At 39.9% G+C, this 22,400-nt stretch overlaps 1 protein-coding gene across 7 annotated transcripts in view; it reads right to left on the bottom strand.

Annotated features, from left to right (window-relative positions):
* The window catches only part of CDK19 (cyclin dependent kinase 19), a 281,950-nt gene that overhangs the window by 4,558 nt on the left and 254,992 nt on the right, over window positions 1–22,400 (bottom strand). For 5 of the 7 annotated variants that reach the window (XM_019520086.1, XM_019520087.1, XM_019520088.1 and 2 more), the window contains 2 exons: window positions 21,118–21,381; window positions 14,972–17,997 (listed from right to left, as the gene is read on the bottom strand). The exons of the other annotated variants lie outside the window; for them this stretch is intronic. In XM_019520086.1, the coding sequence (XP_019375631.1) occupies window positions 17,866–17,997; window positions 21,118–21,381 (396 nt within the window). In that variant the 3' untranslated portion in view covers window positions 14,972–17,865. Of the gene's footprint in view, window positions 1–14,971; window positions 17,998–21,117; window positions 21,382–22,400 lie in introns of those variants that run through there. 7 annotated transcript variants of the gene reach the window in all.

Raw genomic sequence — 22,400 nt, 5'->3', positions numbered from 1 at the left:
ACAAAAAAGTTAAATGAAGTAGCCAGGGTTGCATGGTGAATAAAGGAACTGCTGAGAGTTGTGTCTGTGACTCCTGACTCTTAGGTCTTGTCTACACACACACACACAGACACACAATTCATTTTGCTTTAATTCTAATGCTAATACAGTTGAATCAGTGTAATAAGGCTTTATACCCATCCAAAAAGGAAATCAGTGACGCTTGCTTTTCATTTAACTGTATCCACTTGAGAGGTTTTACCAATATCAGTAAAAATAATCACATCTGTAATGGAAATAATGATACCAGAACAAACTCTATGTGCACAATAGGCCCTCGTTCAATTCTTAGTATGAGACCTCAGTGCCTCCACCCTATACTCAGGCTGGTAGTGTTGCTACACCATAAAACATGACCAGAAGTGCAAAAACTCCACCAGCTGTACAGCCCTGAGAAAGTAGGATACTTATCCCAGTTTTAAAGGGCAAAGCCCACTGTTCTCCTCAGGTTTTACATGCAAGGGGCTGGGGTAGGGTGATATGGAAGGGATGAACTTTCTGCTTTCAGGAGACCTCTGCTCCATTTCTGCTTTCTGAGAGCCCAGATTTTAAAACAGTAGCATTACAACACTTTAGATCAGCTAAGGATTTTTCCTTTTATTAGTTTTTTGTAAATAAGACGAGTGATGTAGGGTCTATTTATATGGATAATTCAGATTCTAACCCCTTTCAAGCAGGGACCATGCATTTCTTGTTTCCTGTAAAGCACCAAATATATTTCTGTGGACTCAAAAATGTAATCACTCAAAAAAGCAGGGTGTAGTTTGGGCAAAATGTCACTGTATGCTTTGGCTCTGCAATCTCTGAAAATCAAAGCCAGACCTAGCATTGTGTTCATAGACTGGAGGAAGCAATGAGAGATGACCAAGCCATCTCAGACAGAAGACAAGTCATTGTCTATAGTAGGCTTTTTTTCTGTAAAATATATCACCCCTGCTTCACCAGTGCTGCTGCTGATTGATTGGAGGCTGACTGTAGACAAGATGCCAGGATCATTTTATACTTTAACCATCACGTCACATATATCTGCTCACACTGATCATGTAGAATGACAATGCAGTGATTAAAGCATCAGTGGCCAATGCTTATTGCTAGTGGTAAGAAGAAAGGATGCTGGTGCCTTGTGGATGGGAAATCTTTGGCAAAAAACATTTAGTGTGGACTCTGATAAGGACTTCCCTGGAGCTCTGTGACCAAAGCAAAACTGCAGGTGCTGAACTGTAACCAAATTGCTGCAATGTAGAAAGGAATGAGAAACAAGTTGGAGATTAGATGTATGGGTGCTGATGGAGAAGAGAGTCTAATGCCTGAAAAGTATCTGGGACCTCATGTGCGTACCTGGTGATGCCATCTCTGAGTTACACCTGTCACAGCGATTGCAGAAGACCTGTCTCAAGACTACATAGGAAGAAGAACTGGATCCCATGTAGCAGTCAGAAAATGATCAACTCCCTGAATTGAAGAGCCTACTTCGAAAATCTGAAGAAACTCTACTATAGATTTCCAAATGCACAGGGAACACCAGTGCAAGCTAAGACAGAGCTAACCCAGCCCATTCTCACCAGGCTCCCACATCCACAGCTGTTAATGCATGTCCTGGTGCCCAAAAAATGTGGTGATTCATGGTAATAATGGAGCCACTCCCACTTACCCATGTAAAAGTGAATCATCCATGCTTGAAAAATAGCCAGATGCATATCAAGATAACAAAATAAAATACATAAACACCCCCCAGGGGTCTGACGCACTCCCTCACAGAATGCACATAGGTCTCATGAGCTTTGTTGGGACTTACTCATATCCTGTTGGGGAGAATAGACTCTTGCTGTGCAGCATGGCATCCACTTTGTTTCTGCATCCACATCAGAAGGTAAAACCATTCACATGCTACTGTTTTGGCCAACAGACACAATCACCTGCCTCTGAACCTTCAGTATTTTGCTTAGTGGAAGACTAGTTGGGGTCACATTTCCTGTATTTTTCTGTTGCTTGTTTCAGAATTGGCTGTTGTACAGATGCTGGCTGGAACTGGGGGAGGGAAAGCTAGACAGAAAATTGTTGCTGGACTCACTGCAACTCATCAGTTGTTGGAGAACCAAGATACAAGGAAAGGTTAAGTACTGCTGCAAGAAAATTCATCAGACTCCTTGCGTGTTTCACCATCCCCGTCTCCTTCCCAATAATAAGTGACTTGTCAGGTAACTTATTATTAAAGAAGTGCCAGCACAGCTTCCACCCCTTCCAGCTGACAATTCTTACTACCTCCTGTGTAACCTACGATTCTGAACTATTGCGGCATTGACTTAATTTCTTCTGTAAGCAAGGTATTATAGTGTGCCTCAGCGTTTCCTGTCAGACCTGCACACTGATGAGACAGATTTCATTCAAAAGAGAAAAAGACTGAAGAGAAAGAAAAACTTGTGGCAGGCAATATCTACTAAAATCCAACTACTTTCCCAGGGTAAGGCTCGTTCTGGCCCATCTCAGAGCTTCCAGAGTGGTCTTCAGGAGAGCAAAGTGTTAAATCAGAACTGCATGTCACTTAACATGGATTAGAGAAGGCTAATCTTAGTATGGCTGGAGGGCTAATGTGTTTGGACACACGCTTAAGTGTGTCAGAAATCCTGACATGACCCAAACTTTGAGGCTGCTAGACTAGTTCCTGAGAACACCATGGCTCAGTGGATGTTTGAAGCTGGGGAGGCAGCCATTGTACAACTATTGAAAGCAAAATGGAACCAAGTATCTGTGGAGTCTCCATGGGGTCTTGCATCGCGATTCTTTGTCTTTGGAGGCCCAGTTAGTCATATCGAGCAGGAATAGACTTGGGAGGTGATTCAACTGCATTTCAACTCATGACATGCAGGCAGGCAAGGATTTCAGGATTCAGCCTTCAGTTGAATTAAGCAAAGCAGGAGCCACCAACAAAATAAAAGTGTGTCTGACCACCCACCAGACTCCCTGGCCACTCTAAAGTAGTGCCTGAATTTTGGATAACACTTGTCACATTCACGGCAGCTGGAATGGTGGAAGACAGTCTTCAACTTCATCTGAATGTAGGGAACTGTCACAACAAACAGAGCAGTTCCCCTAGGTTACTGTGTTTTCTGTAAATATTGTACGTAAAAAATCTTTACATATGCCGCATGTTATAGAGGAAATTCCTCAGAGGCACTCCTACATGCACAACCCTGTCCCAACAATATGTGCTGCAAATGGTTCAGCTTAATTATGCCTTTTTTTTCAGCATGACAAAGCTGAATTGCCCCATCTCATCCCTTTCTCACTGAGATTGCTTTTTCTAATCACAGGTACATACCAATGCTTGGATTCCCCTACATGTGTTGGCATATACGTATGCTGTTAAACATGCTCTTCACTGCATAAATTGGCAGGTCACTTATATCTTGAGGTCTTTTATGTGGTTAGCAGTTTGCACGACCTTTACATAAGGCTGGAATTTTTATTATAAGCGTTCCAAAAGAAAATGATTCAAATTGTGAAATAAACACATTTTGAAATGTGTCAGATCTACAGTCTTGAACACATAATTCTTTCATGTACTTTTATCTGCAACACATCAGTACAAACGTCTTCTCACTGCCCTCCATCACCTTAACCCACACTTGCAGAGATCATCCTTCAGGGTGAAAAGGCAGTTCAAGCTTTCATAGCTATTCAGTACTTGGCATCTCTCCTGAGACTTCCAGTAAAGATACCAATTAACACTAGCTATGTTAGTGGCTTCCACAAAGGCAAAACTGTCCATTGGGAACTAGACTTTGCATGCCAAACTCAGTTCTCCCAGGGCACCAAAAAGTCACTCAATAGTACTCAACTGTGGTCATTGCTAACACTGTAGTCATGGGCCGACACTGAAGTGACAATCTAGAGGTGAAAGCGTCCCTAGCCCAACCCATTAACAGTTCAGTCTCTGATGAAAGCATAGTTATTAGTTAGCAGCTATTAGTTATTTTCAGAACAGCTTGCAAACGCTGTGGCAAACGTTATGATAGAATTGGAAACGTGGGATTTCATAGGCTGTGTGACACCTACCTTTATCAAACAGAAAGTGGTTTTGGTTCACAACACAGTAGGCATAACTTGGGTGAGAGGTTTACCCTCTAGTAAGTGTAGAAATGAAAGCTGGCTGTGCATTCCACTGAAGGAAGTTCTTCGGTTACTCATTTGGGAATGTTTGGCTTTGAACATGTGAAGCTGAGATGCATTGTGTGCATCTGAAACCTTCCTGATGCATGAATGTTGAGAGTTGCTATACTTAGCTTAGTTATTTTGGCTGTGTAGAGTATCTTGTTTTCTTGTCACATTTTTGGACAACACACCATGTCTTACCCCCACATTTGGGCATGCCGATGAGTGGAATGACTCATAGGAAACTTGATAATTTTTTTTTAAATTCTTTTTAGAGGTATCATCTCATTGGGCAGCAATGATGATGAACTGTACTAGCATGACCCTGTCGACCACACTGAAATGGAAAGCCTTGTGAAATACCTCTAACAATTTCCTTAGGTAATCAACACTGAAATTTTACATTAAGCTCCATTGCTGGAAAGAGCCTGAAGTCTAAAAACAAAGTATGTTTGACTTCTTCATGCACAGTGTACAAGAGCCATCATAGATAGCCTACAAATAGCAGCCCTCAAGTACTTCATAGCACCTACAGTCAAGTCTCACTGTCCACATAAAGACTGGTGATAATTGCAATGGTAATCACCAAACTGGAAGGCATCCAATCATGTACAATATGGAGCCACAGACCATTGTTCTGTTTTCTTTCCTATCAACTCATATGGAGCCACGGTCAGACTGGAGATTATAAAATGGATTATTTAGACTATCAGGAGGGTTAGGTAGGATAATAATGCATGGAGCTACTGTGATAATGAGATATTAGAGTACAAAGGCTGCATATTAATAAGGCCAGGACACACTAGGATTGTTGTATGGGTCTTGCATGCATGGGGGATAAATACCACAGTTTAACACAGGGGTGGGCAGGATGCGGCCTGTCAGGCCATTCTATCCAGCCTGCTGAGTCCCTAAAAAATTTAGAAAAATAATATTTATCTGCCCCTAGCGACCTGTCATGCGGCCCTCGATGGCTTGCCAAAACTCAGCAAGTGGCCCTCCACCCAAAATAATTGCCTGCCCCTGGTTTAACATGTCCCTTTCTGCACTGATTGGCAAGTCACTTATATCTCAAACCATGCACAGGCTACTGACTAGTATTTTACAAGACTTACATTAACAGTACAAAGCCAGGTGTGTCTCCATACACTTTACATACATGTTAATAGTGAGCCTGCATTCACAGAGATGGAAGCACAGTGTGCAAACATGAAAAATATCAATTAATCTCAGATGATTCAAACATACTTCTTGCTTTAACAGCACTGTATGTGATAAAGGACATTGCTTGAAATAGTTGTTTAGGATTGTCACAAAATTTGCAGGATTATTGCCTTCCCTAGATAAACAGTGCTACTTAATAGTAACTCTGGCATATTTTGCAATGGAATGTTTGGACATTTTTCCTGTTGCTACTTAAAATAGTGGACAATCCTTTCTGTGCTTGTGAGATGTGATAAATCACAAAGTAGGTTAAAGGTGTATACAGGCATATTCATTTTGGAATTCTCAATTCCATGTAGATATTGATGCTTTTGTAGCTAGTATGAACAGATACCAATGATTGCAGTCACTTTGTCATGGGTAAGTCAGACCACAATCTGGAGTTTTTTGTGCTAAGTTGAACTGAACCTAAAGTGCACAGCTGGTTCTTAGGTTAAACTATACACCATTATGTCTGCATTTTATAGTTGTAATGCCAAGCTGTATAGCCCCATTTACGATGCTAAACTTTGAGAATTTATAATTTCACATCACTATGCAGCGAAGCAGATGACCATGTGGTGCTGCTGGTAGGATTTTGAACGTTCCTCCAGTCCCTTAGTTCACAAGTGTCCTGAGACAGACATGTTTTTTCCCCCAAAAAAGACATGATAGTTTTTCTGTGGCCTGTATGAAATAAGCTGGTGGCTCAATGATCAGATTACAAACATAACTTTATCTTACAGATGTACCTTGATGTACCTTTGCTGGCTGAATGCTCACAGAGACTGAATGATACTCTTGGCCTCAGATGTCATCCCTCTAGAACAGGGTTGCATCAGACTGACCATGTGATGTTTGTACTGCGGCAGAAATCACTATGTAAGTGGTTCTCAAAATGCCAGCTATGTTTTTGCTTCTTTGTTGACTACAGAAAAATAACTGATCAATTGTGTTGCAGCGAACTCAGAAATACCACAACACGCCTGGATGCTTATCTTGTTGGGGCGATCTGACCCCAGGTCACTTCCTGCCCCTTGGGCAGGGGGCTGGACCCGATGATCTCACGAGGTCCCTTCCAGCCCTAATGCCTATGAAATCTATGAAACTTCAGAATGTTTTTTAACACTGGGGATTCCTATTATAACAGTGCAAGCATTGTGTGGCCCCATATGGCATCCTTGAGAGGATTTCAAAGCATCCCAGGGTACTGCAGCACCTGGTTGAGAATCAGTTCACTAGAACAATGCAAGAATTCAAATGATCCTTCCAAACTGTCATGTGACACTATGTCACCGTAGTGCCAGCAGACACAAACCATGACGCCGCAGCTACATTGTCATAGTGATGCGCTCCCTTGCTATAGTGCATCGCTACGGTGATACAGCAGCTAAAAATAACCATGTGTCACCAGCGTGATGCAGTAACAGCTCTTATTGCGCCCTCATTTTCCTTTAGGAAGTGCTAAATGGTGGCACAGTAACAACAGCACCATAAGGGCACATGTAGACATGCCCACAGGCACTTAATTTAACAACAAAAATCAAAAGAAAGCATAGCTTGCTTCTATCTATTCTTTAGTATCCTACAGAAGAGCCCTTAGGTGTTAACATGAAGAATATTATAAGGAGCTGAACTATTATTGTTATATATGCTGCTGTTAAATGCACATCAGATCTCACACTGAAAATATACACATCATGAAGCAGGATCCAGCCTGTCAAAACTTTGACCTACTGCAGATACTGAATCCATCAATGCTAGCCACAGTGTGACCCTGTGTAGTGATTTCACTGCCAAAGTGCAAAGCTAAGTTACATCACTCATCTTTCTGCCTTTGGCTGTTTATTTTCCTTCTGTAGCTGTACAGTTCCAATGGTTCATTTTCAGTTTGTTCTAGTAATTTTCAGGTTAAATTATTGTATATTGTGCAGGGTCTCAGAGTTGAGCTGCAGGGGTATGCTGTCACAGTTGTTTTTAAACTGGGCGGGAACAGTCTGACGATATAACTTATTCATACGCCAGTAGCAAACCAAGGACCTGACTGCAGCCCATGTGCACACATATTAAATATGCCACTCGCATTCTTTTCTTGTCACATGGAAAACATAAAATACACATTATTTTGGTTACTAGTTTCATAGGCTGTGTCTGTCTGTTCCAAGAGAATAAAATATTTACTCTCACTTTTCCTTCTACTGCCGATTTAAAAATCGTATTTAAGATGACGGAAGAAAGCCCCTTAGCTAATTTGCTTTGATAACTTTCACTGACAATTTATATTTACATCAAGGAACTTATTGGGTCAAATGTATCCCTCGTATAACTCCCTTGAGTTCAGGCTCGTTTCTCAATTTGGCTCATTCTCTCTCATTGGCATCTTCAATGCATTGCTATGGAATTGCATCTGAAGGCAGTTTAGCTCCACCAGTAATTTGCATACTTCGTTCACAAATGGAAGACGACAATTTTCTGCCATATGATGAAGGCACAGAATACATGTAATTTATACTATTCCAAATTCTCCATCTTATTCAGGAGAATCAAAAGATACAACCTTATAAATCCTATACCAGTAGTTCTCAACCTTTTTAGACTCAAGACACCCCTTGTCTTTTCCTACAGAAAAATAATAGACCATTTTTTCTGTTGCAAAGAACTCAGAAAGACCATGGATTTCTATTTGAAATCTCTGGACTTATCTTGTGAATCGTGTTTGTAAACTTAACAGTGCTAAGATCCTGACACACTTGAAAAGATCTCAAGGCACCCCAGGGTGCTGTGGCATCTTGTTGAGAATCACTGCTTAATACATACATGCATTCATACTTATTTTCAAAGCTGGACACAAAGATCATGTAACATTGTTCCTACTATATTTACATTACATAAACTGGCCATGTAAACAGGAAATAACTGTCAGACTAAGTGATGCCTGAATGCTAGATTATGATTTTTGAAAACTTTCCCTGTAGATATTATTTTTACAAAAACCTGGAAATAGAGTAATGGCAACAGCCAGTTGCATCTAATAGATATGTCCTCCTATCTTTCATAACTGTGCTAGTTGTTTCAATCACTTCTGGTGTAACTATTTGACTATTGACTATTTAATTCATAAATGAAAAATCAAATCTCTGCAGTGGTCTAGTGAAGTAATACTATATTTTCTCTTTTTAAATATGTAAGAAATACAACAATTAATCAAATTTGGAGACTCTGATGGATAAGATGGACACAAGATTCTCTTGCAACATCTTCTAAACAGTATTTAAAGCTACAGTAGGGATAAGGCAATGAGGGTTCAGCACTGGAGACCAACAGCTTCCATGCAACAGAGGCAGCAGAGCAGGTGTAGAAGTGAGAAGGGGTGACATGATGAAAGGGCAGGAGAATGAGCTTTCTTTCTGCATTTGAACAGACAGGAGCAGGACAAGATGGTATTTTTTAAGGCCACAGAAGAGGCCATTAAATTGAGACATAAGATGACCACAGCCTTGAGGAGAAATTTGTGTGGATAAAAAAAGGTCCCATCTTTGAGATGTGGTACAGAAAGAAATCACAAAATTTAGATGTAGCCTGGAAAGAAATCAGAGTCAAAGATGGTGCTTGGGTTCTGGGCCTGACTGATGGATAGCATGCCAGTGTCGTGAACAGTGATAGAGAATGGCATTAGTAGCAAAAGAGAGATTGAGAAAGGCACTAGTAGCAGAAGGGTGCCACGGAGGCTGAGATGATGGTTAGTTATCTGCAAGGAGATATCAAAGGAATGCACTAAGATTTTAGTTTGGACAGGAGACGAGTAGACCTATTAAATATTTTAATTAACACACTGCGTGGCTGTTGAGAGAATACTTTTATAACATTTGCAAAATGACACCAATCTGGGAAGCCTTATAAACTTTTTTTAAGGATGGTATGAGAATTCAAAATGAACGTGACAAATCAGTGAGATGGATTTGATCTTGCTGATTACAGACTAATAGCAAAGTGAAATCCAATAACAGTAAGTGCACAGTACTGTGCTCAGGAAAATCAAAGATGGGTGACAACCAGCTAGGCAGCCATACAGCACAAAGATATGGGGGTGATAGTGGACTACAAACTAAATAGGAACCAACAATGTGATTCTGTTGCTAACAGACTACTCATTTTGTGGTGCATTAACAGCAGGACTGTATATAGCAGGAAGCAATTTATTTCATTCAGTGTGGGTGAGATTTCAGTTGGAGGACTACATCCACGTCTTAAAGAAAGATGCAAGTAAACTAGACAGTCCAGAGACAGCAGCAGAATATTTGAGGCTGAGAAAGCAAAAATTATGAGGAAAGATGGAGGGAACTAGGTTTAAGTCCACAAAAGGGAAGCCTCAAGGAGAGGGGCGGGTAGGGAGAAGGTGAGGATAGACCTCATGATAGTATCCAACATGCAAAAAGTTGTAAAGAGGAAAATTAAACAATTGTTTCTCAAGGCCACTGGAAAGACAGACAAGGTATAATTAAGTTAATTTGCAGCCAAGAACAATTGGGTTGGATAGCTGGAAAAACTTTCAAATTGTTAACACAGTTCTAGTGTTAATTCAAACACTCAAACAGGCTGCACATGGATACTACAGAATATCCTTCTTTGGATACTGGAGGTATTTAGCAAATTGGATAAATTTCTGCTAAGTATGGTCTACAATCCTGCCTCAATGCAACTTTTGCCTTGCCTACAATTTAGCTCTAAATACCAACACAAGCTTGCCTTAGTTTTAAATACTCGGCATTTCTCCTTAAAGCACTGTATGTTGTAGGGTTTATTTTTCTTTGGACCATTAGCCTCAAATTGAGGTTTTTGTTGTTTTATTTTTTTTTATATAGAATGCCAGAACCCAAAGGCTGGAATCCAATATTAAGCACGCTAGCTGGGTATAATGAATAATCTCTGAGATAGGGCTATATATTCAAACACGAGGGATTTCAGAATACTCTTGCTTATATTGTACTCAACCACGTACAAACGAAAGAGGAACAAACAGAGACAGTGTAATCTAGGTGTTGTCCTTTATGTGCCCTTGTGTCAGCTCTTGAAGGCTGAACAGTTCTACAGCAGGCCTTAGGAATACCCATCACCGCAAATACAGCAGATCTGTAGACCAGAGTGAATCATTTCCTACAGTTTGTAAACGTAACCATGGATTTTCACAGATGAGGCAAGGAGTTTACACCGTGGGCAACTCAAGGAGCTGGCTAGCATCATAGCCCAGCCCCTAGCACGGATCTTCGAGAACTCCTTGTGCTCTGGTGAAGTGCCCAAAGATTGGAAAAAGGCTAATGTGGTGCCTATCTTCAAGAAAGGGAGGAAAGTGGATCTGGTAAACTACAGGCCCATCAGCTTGATGTCTATACTGGGCAAGGTCTTAGAAAAGATTATCAAAGAGGACATTCTTAACAGACTAGCCAATGGCAACATCCTGAGGGATAGCCAGCACAAGTTTGTCGTGGGTAGGCCTTCCCTGAACAATCTTATTTTCTTTTATGACCAGGTGACCTATCACCTGGACCAGGGAGAGGATATTGATGTCATATATCTCGACTTCAAAAAAGACTTTGATCTGGTACCCTATGATCACCTCTTAACAAAACCGGCTAACTGCAGCCTCGGCATCACCACCATCCTCTGGCTGGGGAATTGGCTCCATGGTAGGACCCAGAGGGTGTGGTTGACAAAAGTCAATCGTCGCAGTACCTGGTGACCAGTAGGGTCCCCCAAGGCTCTGTCCTTTGGCCTATACTATTGAACATTTTCATTAATGATGTGGACATTGGAGTCAGAAGCGGACTGGCCAAGTTTGCCAATGACACCAAACTCTGGGGTAGAGTGTCCACATCTGAAGACAGGAGGGCCATCCAGGCTGACTGACAGGCTCAGGAAATGGGCAGATGAGAACCCAATGGTATTTAATACCAAAAAATGCAAGGTTCTCCACCTTGGGAAGAAAAACCTGTAGCATGCTTATAGGCTTGGCAGTGCTACGCTGGCTAGCACTATGGGCAAAAGGGACTTGGGGGTCATGACTGACCACAAGATGAACATGAGCCTTCAGTGTGATGCTGTGGCTAGTAAAGCAAGCAAAATGCCGGCTTGCATCCATTGATGCTTCTCAAGCAAATCCCAGGACATCGTTCTCCCGTTGTACTTGGCCTTGGTGAGGCTGCAGCTGTAGTACTGTGTCCAGTTTTGGGCTCCACAATTCAAAAAGGATGTGAAGAAGCTTGAGAGTACAGAGGAGAGCCACACACATGGTCAAAGGTCAGGAAAACAGATCTTATGATGAAAGGCTGAGGGCCATTGGACTCTCCAAGCCTGGAAAAGTGCTGGATCAGGGGTGGTCTGGTGGCCACCTATAAGTTTATCAGGGGTGCTCCCCAGGATCTGGGGGAACGTCTGTTCACGAGAGTGCGCCAAGGGATGACAAGGTCGAACGGTCAGAAACTCCTCCATGACCATTTCAAGCTGGACATAAGGAAGAACTTCTTTACCGTCCCAGCCCCCAAGGTTTGGAATAGACTGAAGCTGGAGGTGCGTTAAGCACCTACTCTAAATGCCTTCAAGAGACACTTGGATGTTTATCTTGCTGTGATCCTATGATCCCTGCTGACTTCCTGCCCCTGGGGCAGGGGGCTTGATGATCTTCCAAGGTCCCTTGGGTTCATTTCCCAATGAAATCTATGAAGGGACAACTGTAAGCCTCTCTTCTGACTTCTCTTATAACAACACAGGCAATACAACTTCCCTGAATTATTTCTTGTTTAAACTATAGCATAGTTTTCAGAAAACTTCCTATCCTGCTTCAAATATTGCCAGTGAGGAAGAATCCACTACAACCTTTGGTAAGTTTTTCTAATTGTTAATTACTCCCATTGCTAAAAAAATGAGGTTTCTAGTCTGAATTTGTCGAGTGCCACCCTTCAGTTACTAGACCAAAGCAGATAAAGACATAATTATCAAATTTCTGATCCCCCATGCCAGTCCTTCACAAACTGTAATCACCTTACTGTTGTCTATGATAACTGAAATAGATTATTATCCACTGCAATCTCTCACAAAAAGGCATGGGTTTTCAACCCTTTAATCATTCTCATGGGTCTTTTCTGAACCCTCTTCCAATTTATCAACTATCTCCTTGATTCATAAACATCAGAAATAGACAGTATTTCAGTAGTGGTTTCAGCAATACAAAATACAGACACAATGAGACTGCCCTACTCAGTGTTCATCCCATTTACACATCCAAACATTACGTTTGCCCTATTAGCCACAATATTTCACTGGGAACTTGCATTGATCAGATTATCCACTACGATCCCCAGAGTCACTGCTTCCCAGGATGCAGATTCCCATTCTGTACATAATGACTTGCTCTGTATGGTACTTTCAGACTCTTCAGGTGAAAAGTACTATACGCTCAACATAAATATAAACAAAGTAAAAGAAAGAAACAAAGTAAAGGAAAATGTGCCTGCATCACATGACACCTACTCTCTAAACATATCATGCAACTAGAAGCCAGTCTTATCTCTATTTGTCGGAAACCACCAGTACACCATGTTACCTTGTTCAAAAATCAGTAAAAATTGAAGTCACCTCATTAATGCTGGTGAAGATGATAAATGTCAGCCATGCTATCATACACAACCTTTACAGAGAAAATGGGTGGAATTCATGAAGAAGCCAGGGTAATGATGACCATCTCTGAAACAGTAACTTAATGGAATTAAAATGTGAAGCTCAACAGAGTATGGAAAGTCAACTTGAAAAGCAGAGCTAAGCTCTTTAACTTATGTTCTTCAGTTTCCATGCTGTCATTTTAGTCTTTTGAGTCATTAGAACCAAAGACAGCCTAGAAATCATATAATGAGGGGAAATTTAGCCTCAAAACTTATATCTTTTTTCAGAAGACAAATATACAGGGCCATCAGACTAGTAATCTTACATTTCTACAAGCAGCATCACTGCTGCATAGTAAAGTACTTTTAAAGAGAGAGCAAAACCTTAATGAGACCATTTCAAATCTGCTTTGCTTTTCCATAAAGCTGCATTCTATTTTGATGCATACAAAACCATAAATACCCTCTTGGGTATTTTTTTAAAAAGCTATAATTCCAACTTTTAGGTTTTCCAGGCTCTATTTTGGGGGGTTTATGATATAAACAGCCTGACCACATACTGCATTTTTCTGGGACAGATCTTCCTTCTTAAAGCCAAAAGCTTAAAGTTTACAAAAGTTTCCAGCACACTTATCTGATTTGAACATTTTATTATTATTACAAATGTATATTATTTTTATTTAAAAAATTCACACTGAAGCAAAGTCAATTCAATTTCATTACAACCAAGAATATAAAATAAATGCAATGAACTCATAGCTTTGTTTTAACAGTCATTTCAAGAGTGACATCAGGACAACTTAAAAGCAGTAAACTCTTTAACTGTGGAATGGGAAACAAATATTTTGCCCTGTGGTTCTGCAAGTCCATCAGCAGGGGCACTGCTGTAAGTGCCCACCACAGAGCTAACACAGGAAAGCTCTGCTGCGGAAATCTCTAATAAAACTACAAAAATGAGGGATGCGTGCAGGAAATAATAATAATAAAAAATAACTGAAGTGAGACAGGCAAATGTCCACAAATAGTAAACATGGGAAAATACAGCTAGAACAATTTGAAAGTATACTACATTACATATATAAAAAGTTCTTTAAATTGCTGTTAAAAAGGACATCTTCTGCCCACATTTTGTGTAATACTTTTAGTGTCTACACAAGACAGATTTTTAAAAAAATTAAATAGTATTAATTTACTACTAAATATTTAGGAGATAACAGTGCATTAAGGACTTTTTTCATATAGTAATACATATCGCTGCTGTGTGGCGACATTTTTAGAAGATTACATATGGCCTTATGTACAATACATTTATTTAACCCTAAAACAATTCTTTGCTTAATGGTGTTTAAGTACCATTACTGAAGATTATGAAGGGGAACTAAGATTATGTTTATATAAAATATTATACACATTTGAATACTTCAAGCTTCCCCCCTATCCCCTCTCAGAATGCTCTTCCCTCCCCCCCAACCCACCCCCAAAAAAGATACAGTGTCACAGATACAGTGCAGGACTCACGGCTTTCACAATATTCTTCCTTCATTGTGCAGTTTGTGCTACATAAACTTCACCAATGTAGACTATGCCGCTAATCCCATTCCCCACTTTTTTGTTTCCTCAAAAGGCCAGAGCAGAAACTTCGCAGAATGGTACTGGATGGTCCAACTGCATCACCAAGGGAACGGGAAAAAAAGCTTATTGGTATCACTTTCCATTACTAGGTTTCAGGTTTTGTGGGGGCACATAGAGGTTCAGGGTAAGGATAAAAAGGGAATACCAGTAAGTATCAACTGCTATAACTGAGCAGGCACAAAAATATGCATGCTGCTGGTTGCTCACAACAGATTACCTGATTAACCTTTCGACAAAAAGAGCATTTTTCCCTCGTGAAACCACCCCTGAAACAAGGCTGCTTCATCTTGCGGCTGGCTCCCATCTATCTTGAGTCATATATAACTCACCAGAAAACGCCAAACATCCAAAAACCAACTGGCGGAGGAAAAGGAGTAAGTGTGCACAGTAAACATTTCCAACAGTGACCTTTTCCTTTATCTATTCCCCATTCAGCTTTTACCTGGAAGGCAATGGAGGAGTTAGCTCAGTTTTATGAATGCGCACAGAAGCAGCAGGGCACTGGAGCACAATAAGTGATTTAGATCAAGCAAATACAGAAATATTTATTCAGCTCATGGCAGTTATTCTAGGGGATGGAAGCTCATTGAATTAAAGCATAATACAATGCTGTGAATCTTCATGCTTCACACATATGTGAACCTACACTAAAATTTAACTTTGTTGGCACCATAGGAATCCAACTCAGCCAGGAGAAGACTTGTCCCCTTCCACCTCCTGCCATTACCAGTACTTTGAAGAGGTGGCAAAGAGTATAAACATTAGACAATTATGCTCAAGGAGACAATAGTGCTTTGACTGGATAGAGGGGTGAGAAGAGGAGACGACAAAGCAGCTTGTGTCAAGGGATGCTAGCCAGAAATGTGGAAGCCAATCACAAGAATATCCAACAATGTTGTTGGCAGAGGCCGAATTGTTCCTCAGGTACAGCCATGGGGCTCCTCCTAACTTCAATAAAAACTTGGGGAAATTAATTCTGGAAAAGATTTTAACCGTAGCAGATTCACTGAACTCAAGTAAAGAACCGATTAAAATCAGTTCCCACCAACCAAGTTACTCAGATACACATGGCACATGATATCATAGAGAATAAAGATGAAAAGTATTCAGTAGGAGGTGGTTTTGTCCTAATAACAATTGGCAATATTTCTCTTCAAATTGCTCCATTTCACTTTCACTACTCTTTCACCCATTTTAAATTTAATTTTACCTCCAGACACTTCTCCGAGAAGACCGATGTCATCAAAGTCACGTGGCACATGATCTGGCCAAACCACATTTCCAACTGCTTATGAAAGTAAAACATTTTTGTAGGGATGAGAGATCAGTATCCACAGAAATATTTATCATTCTTGTATGACTGGGATGAATGAATGTTCTCCTTGGGGCGCACATATCTAACACCCTGCTAACATCTACCACTAATTTATTGTGAAATGTTTACTGCTTTACATCTAAATTCTCACATGGATTCAGGCTAGAACACAGAGTCAGACAGAAAAGACCACACTGTAAAGTGTAAATTCCAATAATATGCCCTTTTTATACATAGCTTGCTCCTTCTGCTACCTCTTATTCAGCAATCAATTAAGAAAGCCTGGGGCTGCTTATCCAGCTCGTAACATTTTAAAGTAAATAAATGTCTTTCCAGTTTTAGTGCAATGAGAATCATAAGCCTTCTTTAAGCAATGAAATATAAAATGGAGCTGCCTCAAGTTATGTTACATTTCTCTGAAAAACTGAGGCTTCATTAATTGAATTGTGGTCCTCTGATTATGCTTGTGAATGCTGATTATTTACCTGGCATAGCCTGCCAGTTATCCATCCACTTATGGTCCTCAGGCACAATCAAAATATATTTGCTCTTGGGGGAAGCAGAAACCCCCCCCCCCAAGCCCCCCAACCTATTGCAGTGCAATCAAGTGCATCTGGTGTAACTAATCTGGGATAATCGCAGCAATGGGAAGAATACAGAATATCCATTATAAACATGAGAAACTGGAACAGTTTTTAACATGCTCTTTAAAATGTACAATATTTTTACTTAAATGTAATGATCCTATGTAAAGATGGATACTTCTTTGTTCTTTATAAGTCTTAATATTTTCTGTAGTTAGATAAATGATTCAGGGAAACCAACAAAAGAGACTGCAACATCAAAAGCAGGATTTATAGAACATACTAAAGAGCTGTTCAACAGAAAGACAAGCCCTTCATCCCCACACTCTCTTCTACTAAGATGTGAGGCCAGTCAATGCATTTTCCTGGCTATTCTGGGTGCACAACCAGGGTAGATGTTCCATTCTTTTGTTCCAGCAGAGCCCTGAAGGCCATCTCTTTTTTCCTGTAACCATCATGCTCTAATTTTAAATAACGTTTAATTCAAAGCTACTTAAAAGGTGATGGCTGTAATCAATGGGATTCAATATGAATGATTTAAAAAACATTTATGATCTTCTGTTTGGTGTTCGGTCCAGTAGCATGCAGCATATTAGCTGCTGCAGAGACTTGGGTTGGGTACTTTTTATCTGTCTTTTTTTCTTTTTTTTTCTTTTTCTTTTTTTTTTTTTTTAAGACCTTGCCTGAAAACTAGATTAATAAAAACAGAATAGTAAAATACTCTGGAACAGTAAAATTTGCTTTTCTTGACATCCATGAGCAAAACAGTAATATCCTGTGAAAATAACATAGTGCTTTAAAAAGGTGCATTATACTTGTATAGCTAAACTGGTTTGCCTAGTAAAAAACTAACTATATACAAGCTTGAAAGCCTGGGAGTTCAAGATTTTAAAACTGTAAAATCCCATTAAAGAGATTTGCAAAGATAGACTTATGGCAATCAATACAGCATGAGAAAGGTGCACCAGGAATCCTTCAAAAATTCCAAAGGTTAAAGAAGTTAAGTGCTGGGTTCAGATCAGAAGGTTTCATCAGAGTAACCACAATGGGACACATGCGAGGGGAGGCTGGGGGGCACTTCACAAGAATCTCCTTTATGGCAATGATGAAAGGACAGAGTTGTCTGAAAAAAAAATCTTCAGTAACTAAAGTTTTCCTCTTGTCGTTGTGAATTTTAAATCTGCATCACAGTTTGCATTTTTGGTTCTTCTCATTATTATGAACTTCATATTGCTGGAGTCTTCTGGCTTTTAGTCCATTCCTTTCCAATCACAGTCTATTAGGCCTCTCAGTACCTGTGAGATTGATGAGACTGGTGATACTGAGAGCTCTGCTGAGATGATGTGGAATAGCCCATCGTACTCTGGGACTGAGAAGATCCCTGAATGTTGCTTTGGTAACTCAGGCGTGAGCTGGAGTGCTGAAGAAAAATAAAGCAGAGTGAAAAAACTGAAAACAGCTGAAGGAATTTTTCACAGCCAGGAAGATCACTCAAATCCAAGTGGCAGGTAAAAGTGACTGGACAACCTTAACATAGAAGTGCAGTATGAAAAATAATCATTATTATTAATACATTATCCAAAATATGCAAGCTGCCTGACAGATGCATAGAGAGACATACTTTCAATCAAAAAAGGGCAGCTTTCCAAGGGAAAATATTCACTTTTAAAAAGTAGATTATGGTACATTCTTGCTTCCTAATGTCAATTGTTACAGTGGTCATATCCAACTACAATAACTGCATTTAATATTTATCAGTTTTTACTTATATGCCAAAATTAACTAAATAGATATAAATAACTACTTGCTCCAACCCTTACCCTGTTCCCCAAGATGGGGTGCTGTAAAAGTACTGGAAAGACTATGTATTTGGTTTGATAGAAGAGATTTGTTGATAAATTCAAATAATAATATACTGTAATTTTAAAAATCGGGTCTCTGGGCTCCCAGTTTGGCAGAAACAAAGAAACTGATTTTCCTGTGGTTTCTCTTGAAAGTGCTTGAGTTACCAAACCCCCACTTTTGCAAAACCAAAAAGGTGTTGTTATTCATTAATCTTACGAAAATGAATTAATCTCATGGATCTGGGCTAGATGAAGAAACATCAGCAGCTTTAAGAATATTATAATTTTCTATTGTCTTTACAGTATTTTACAGATTCCTAGAAGAAAAGTCAATCTACCTATGTCTTCCCATTTCCTTATCAATAACATACTGGTCTACTCATAGGTATCATTCAACAGAGAACGTAAAATGCATATCCTTTTTCATGTCAAATATTTCAAAGCCTTGTGCAAAGAAAAAATAAATCTGGCTTTCAAACCAAGTAAGTGCTGATGTGTCCCTGGTCTTGGTTTTTGTTTTTAAAAGCTCAGGTTTTGTTGCCTTAACATTTAATGTCCAGGCATTCAAAAGAGAAAAACAAATAAATGTTTCGGCACCATCAGTGATAAAGTTTAATCTATGCTCTGTTAAAAACATAAATGCAGAATTTGGATGAAATTGCTGGAAAAGGAAAAGGTCAGAATGTTAAACAAAAAGCAAGACCATGCAAGCAATGTAGAATGCAGACAAACAAGGAACCTAAAGCAGTAGTAAAGCAGACTGGCTTTGATTAAATAATATAAAATATTGTTCATCAAAAGATTTTTAAAAAAAGCTAAATCAAAGGATTCTGCCTCCCTGGATTTTGTAGAAGCTATAAGGAGTCAGATCAATGCTATAAGACTATAGGAAGGCATTAACTAGCCTATGCTGATTTTAGTCTCACAGAAGAAAATTTATTTTAACAGAGCCCAGACTTGGACAAATTGCAGACATTCCATTATGGATACAAGACAAATAGCCAGCTAAAACTAAGGAGCATACAAATACCAAAGTAAAAATAGATAATCAGATTGTATGAATTAACAAATGATTTAATGGGGATATACAGAACACACACTGCAAGAAAGCCTTGAAGGGAGGAGACACTGAAACAAATGGCTGCAGGCTGAGAAGAATCATCTCACTGTAACTGCCCTAACAAGATAAGATTTAAACCAGGAAACGACTGAGGGGGAGGGCTGCCCAGAACTCTGAAAAATTCCAAAGGATCCAAGAATTAGCAAAAAAAATCCTTTAATATAGACAGAAACATGGCAGTAATAAACAATCTGCACCTGAACAGTTATAGACACTTGTCCAGACCAAAAGCCAGGCTGAAACTTATAAAAGAAAGCTGAACTGTCTTTACTCCTAAATTGGCCATTACAACTTCACAACAGTTTGCAATGAAGAAAGAAAACTAAAAAAATGGGAGAAAATGTCTAGCATCCAGAAATCTAGCGGTGAGGGGAGGATTATGAAGTCAAAGCAGCTATGCATTTACAAGAAAGACTGAATACATGCTGAGCTGAGTCCTTCTCTAAGAGGATCCAAACGACAGAATCTACAAAAACCATAACTACGAGAGATATCCATTCTCTTCTTTTTTCAATAATTTATTGAAAAAATATATGTAGGCCTTTAATGTAGGCTTCACTTTTTAAAATTAAAAATATTTTTTTTAGTAATACTCAATGAATCTCATCAGATATGACTGTGGTCTTCCCACATAATTGGGAGCTTGTTTAATATAATTCTTTATGTGTCTCAATCTATGTCACTTTTTTAGTGGAAAAATACTCTAATTTCAGTAAACATAGACAAGTGTGCTAATTCAAAGTGAATTTGGAAATTTCATTCTCATGTAATAAATTCTAATGTTACTGTACTGAGACAGGAACAAAACAGACCGATTTGTTGCTACTAAAAAATAAAATACTACATTTGAAGATTTATATTTGAATTTTCTCTTATAGCTGAGATGAAACAGTAGCATTATTATAGTGCCCTGCTTTAGAATAAAGCATGCTGATCCACTAATGCTCATAGGCTATACTAACAAAGGAACTGTACTTTAAGATTAAAGAACAGTTAGTGAGGATTAGGACAAATAATAGAATCTGAATTGTCCTATCAACTTGATGAAGCAGAATAGAAGGTGTCAGGAATTAAAGATCCGGCTGCTCATTTAGCTTCTTTTTACCAGGGCTGCTTTTCACATAGGCTTCAATTTTACAAAGTTGCTGAATGCTTCGGACTTGATCCTGTGGAAAGCATTTAAGTACGTGACAGTGGTTCCACTAGTTTTCACAGAGTTACTCACAGGCTTATGTTAAGTACATATTTAAATTCTTTGCTGGATGGAAGCCAGAACGCTCAGCACAGTACAGGATACAGCTCATTGACTGAGAACAGCTGATGAAATCTATATCTGCAACAGCATGCAATTCACTTCCAGTTAACTCTGACACAGCAAAATCCTTTCTAAACTGAAGCATGTGCATCAGGTGACAATGAGCTTCAGCTTAAAGTGTACTTGTTCTCTGAAACACACACACACACACACACTCTCTCTCTCTCTCTCTCTCTCTCTCTCTCTCTCTCTCTCTTCTTAAGAGCACAACTATACCTTGCTCCTTAGAATAACACAAATGAGAAGAACCAAAGTCTGTACCTGATAATCTGAAGGCATAACAGGCCCGCCTGAGTTAGTGCCTGAAGGCCCTATGCGTGGTTTCTTGTTTGGAGGCACCTGATTGAGGCCGGAGTCCTGGCTATGCTGGAGTCCTGCCCCAGTGCCCCCTCCTCCTGCTCCACCTCCTCCTGCCGTCCCATTTGTCTGGGTACTGTTTTGTTGCTGTTGCTGCTGCTGAGGTGCTGCTTGCTGTTGCTGCTGAGGTGCTGTTTGTTGCTGATGCTGATTCTGCTGCTGCTGATTCTAGGAGAAAGCACAGCTAGGGAGGGTAACTTTTTCTGGCTTTTTTGTTTGTTTGTTTGTTTGTTTAGTTTGGTATTACATGCTCTCAAGCTGCCCCTAAACAGAACAAGGAGTAAGAATCAACCAGTCACAGGACAAGAGACAGGTGGACCAAAGTGAAGAATGCATCCTCAACATGCTGCAGGTAGGAATGTGTGCTGACGAGGGCTGGGGGAATTCTGAAGTCATTTCAACTTTATGGGTTTGAAATTACTGACTGGAATCCAATTATCTGTGGTTCATTTTTATTTTTATTAAATAGGGAGGCCTAGATAAACAGCTACTTGAATGACAGATGTGTAACTCATAAGAACTATCATTTACTGGGTAAGACCATATGCCCATCTTGCCCAATAAATATCCTGTGTCACACAGTGGCAGAGAGTGAATGCTGAAAGGGAGAGTGAACTGGGTATGACCAGGGTTTTTTCCACTGTTCCTCTCTTACTTGCAGCCTTCAGCATTTAAGATCGAGTCAGGGGCTGTATCCGCAACTCCCATGCTCGAGAGCTACCTGATGCACCTTTCCCTCCATGAATTTGTCCAACCCCGTTTTTTCATAGATTTCATAGACATTAGGGCTGGAAGGGACCTCAGAAGATCAAGTCCAGCCGCCCGCCCGAAGGGCAGGAAGTCAGCTGGGTTCATAGGATCTCAGCAAGATAAGCATCCAATTTACTCTTGAAGGTGTTCAATGTAGGTGCTTGAACCACCTCTGATGGCAGGCTATTCCAGACCTTGGGGGCTCAGACAGTAAAAAAATCCTTATGTCCAGCCTGAAATGGTGTTGCAGTAGTTTATAACCATTTAACCTTGTCATCTGTTGGGGCGCTCTAGTGAACAAATGTTCCCCCAGGTACTGGTGGTCATCACGGGTAAACTTATAGGTGGCCATCAGGGCACCCCTGAGCCTGTGCTTTTCTGGGCTAAAGAGCCCTATTGCTCTCAGCCTGTCATCATAAGGTCTGTTTTCCTGACCT

This window comes from Gavialis gangeticus, unplaced genomic scaffold, assembly GCF_001723915.1.
Source record: "Gavialis gangeticus isolate Ggan-Ray unplaced genomic scaffold, GavGan_comp1, whole genome shotgun sequence".
NCBI classification, from domain to species: domain Eukaryota; kingdom Metazoa; phylum Chordata; order Crocodylia; family Gavialidae; genus Gavialis; species Gavialis gangeticus.
This window is presented reverse-complemented; position numbering and strand designations above follow the sequence as displayed.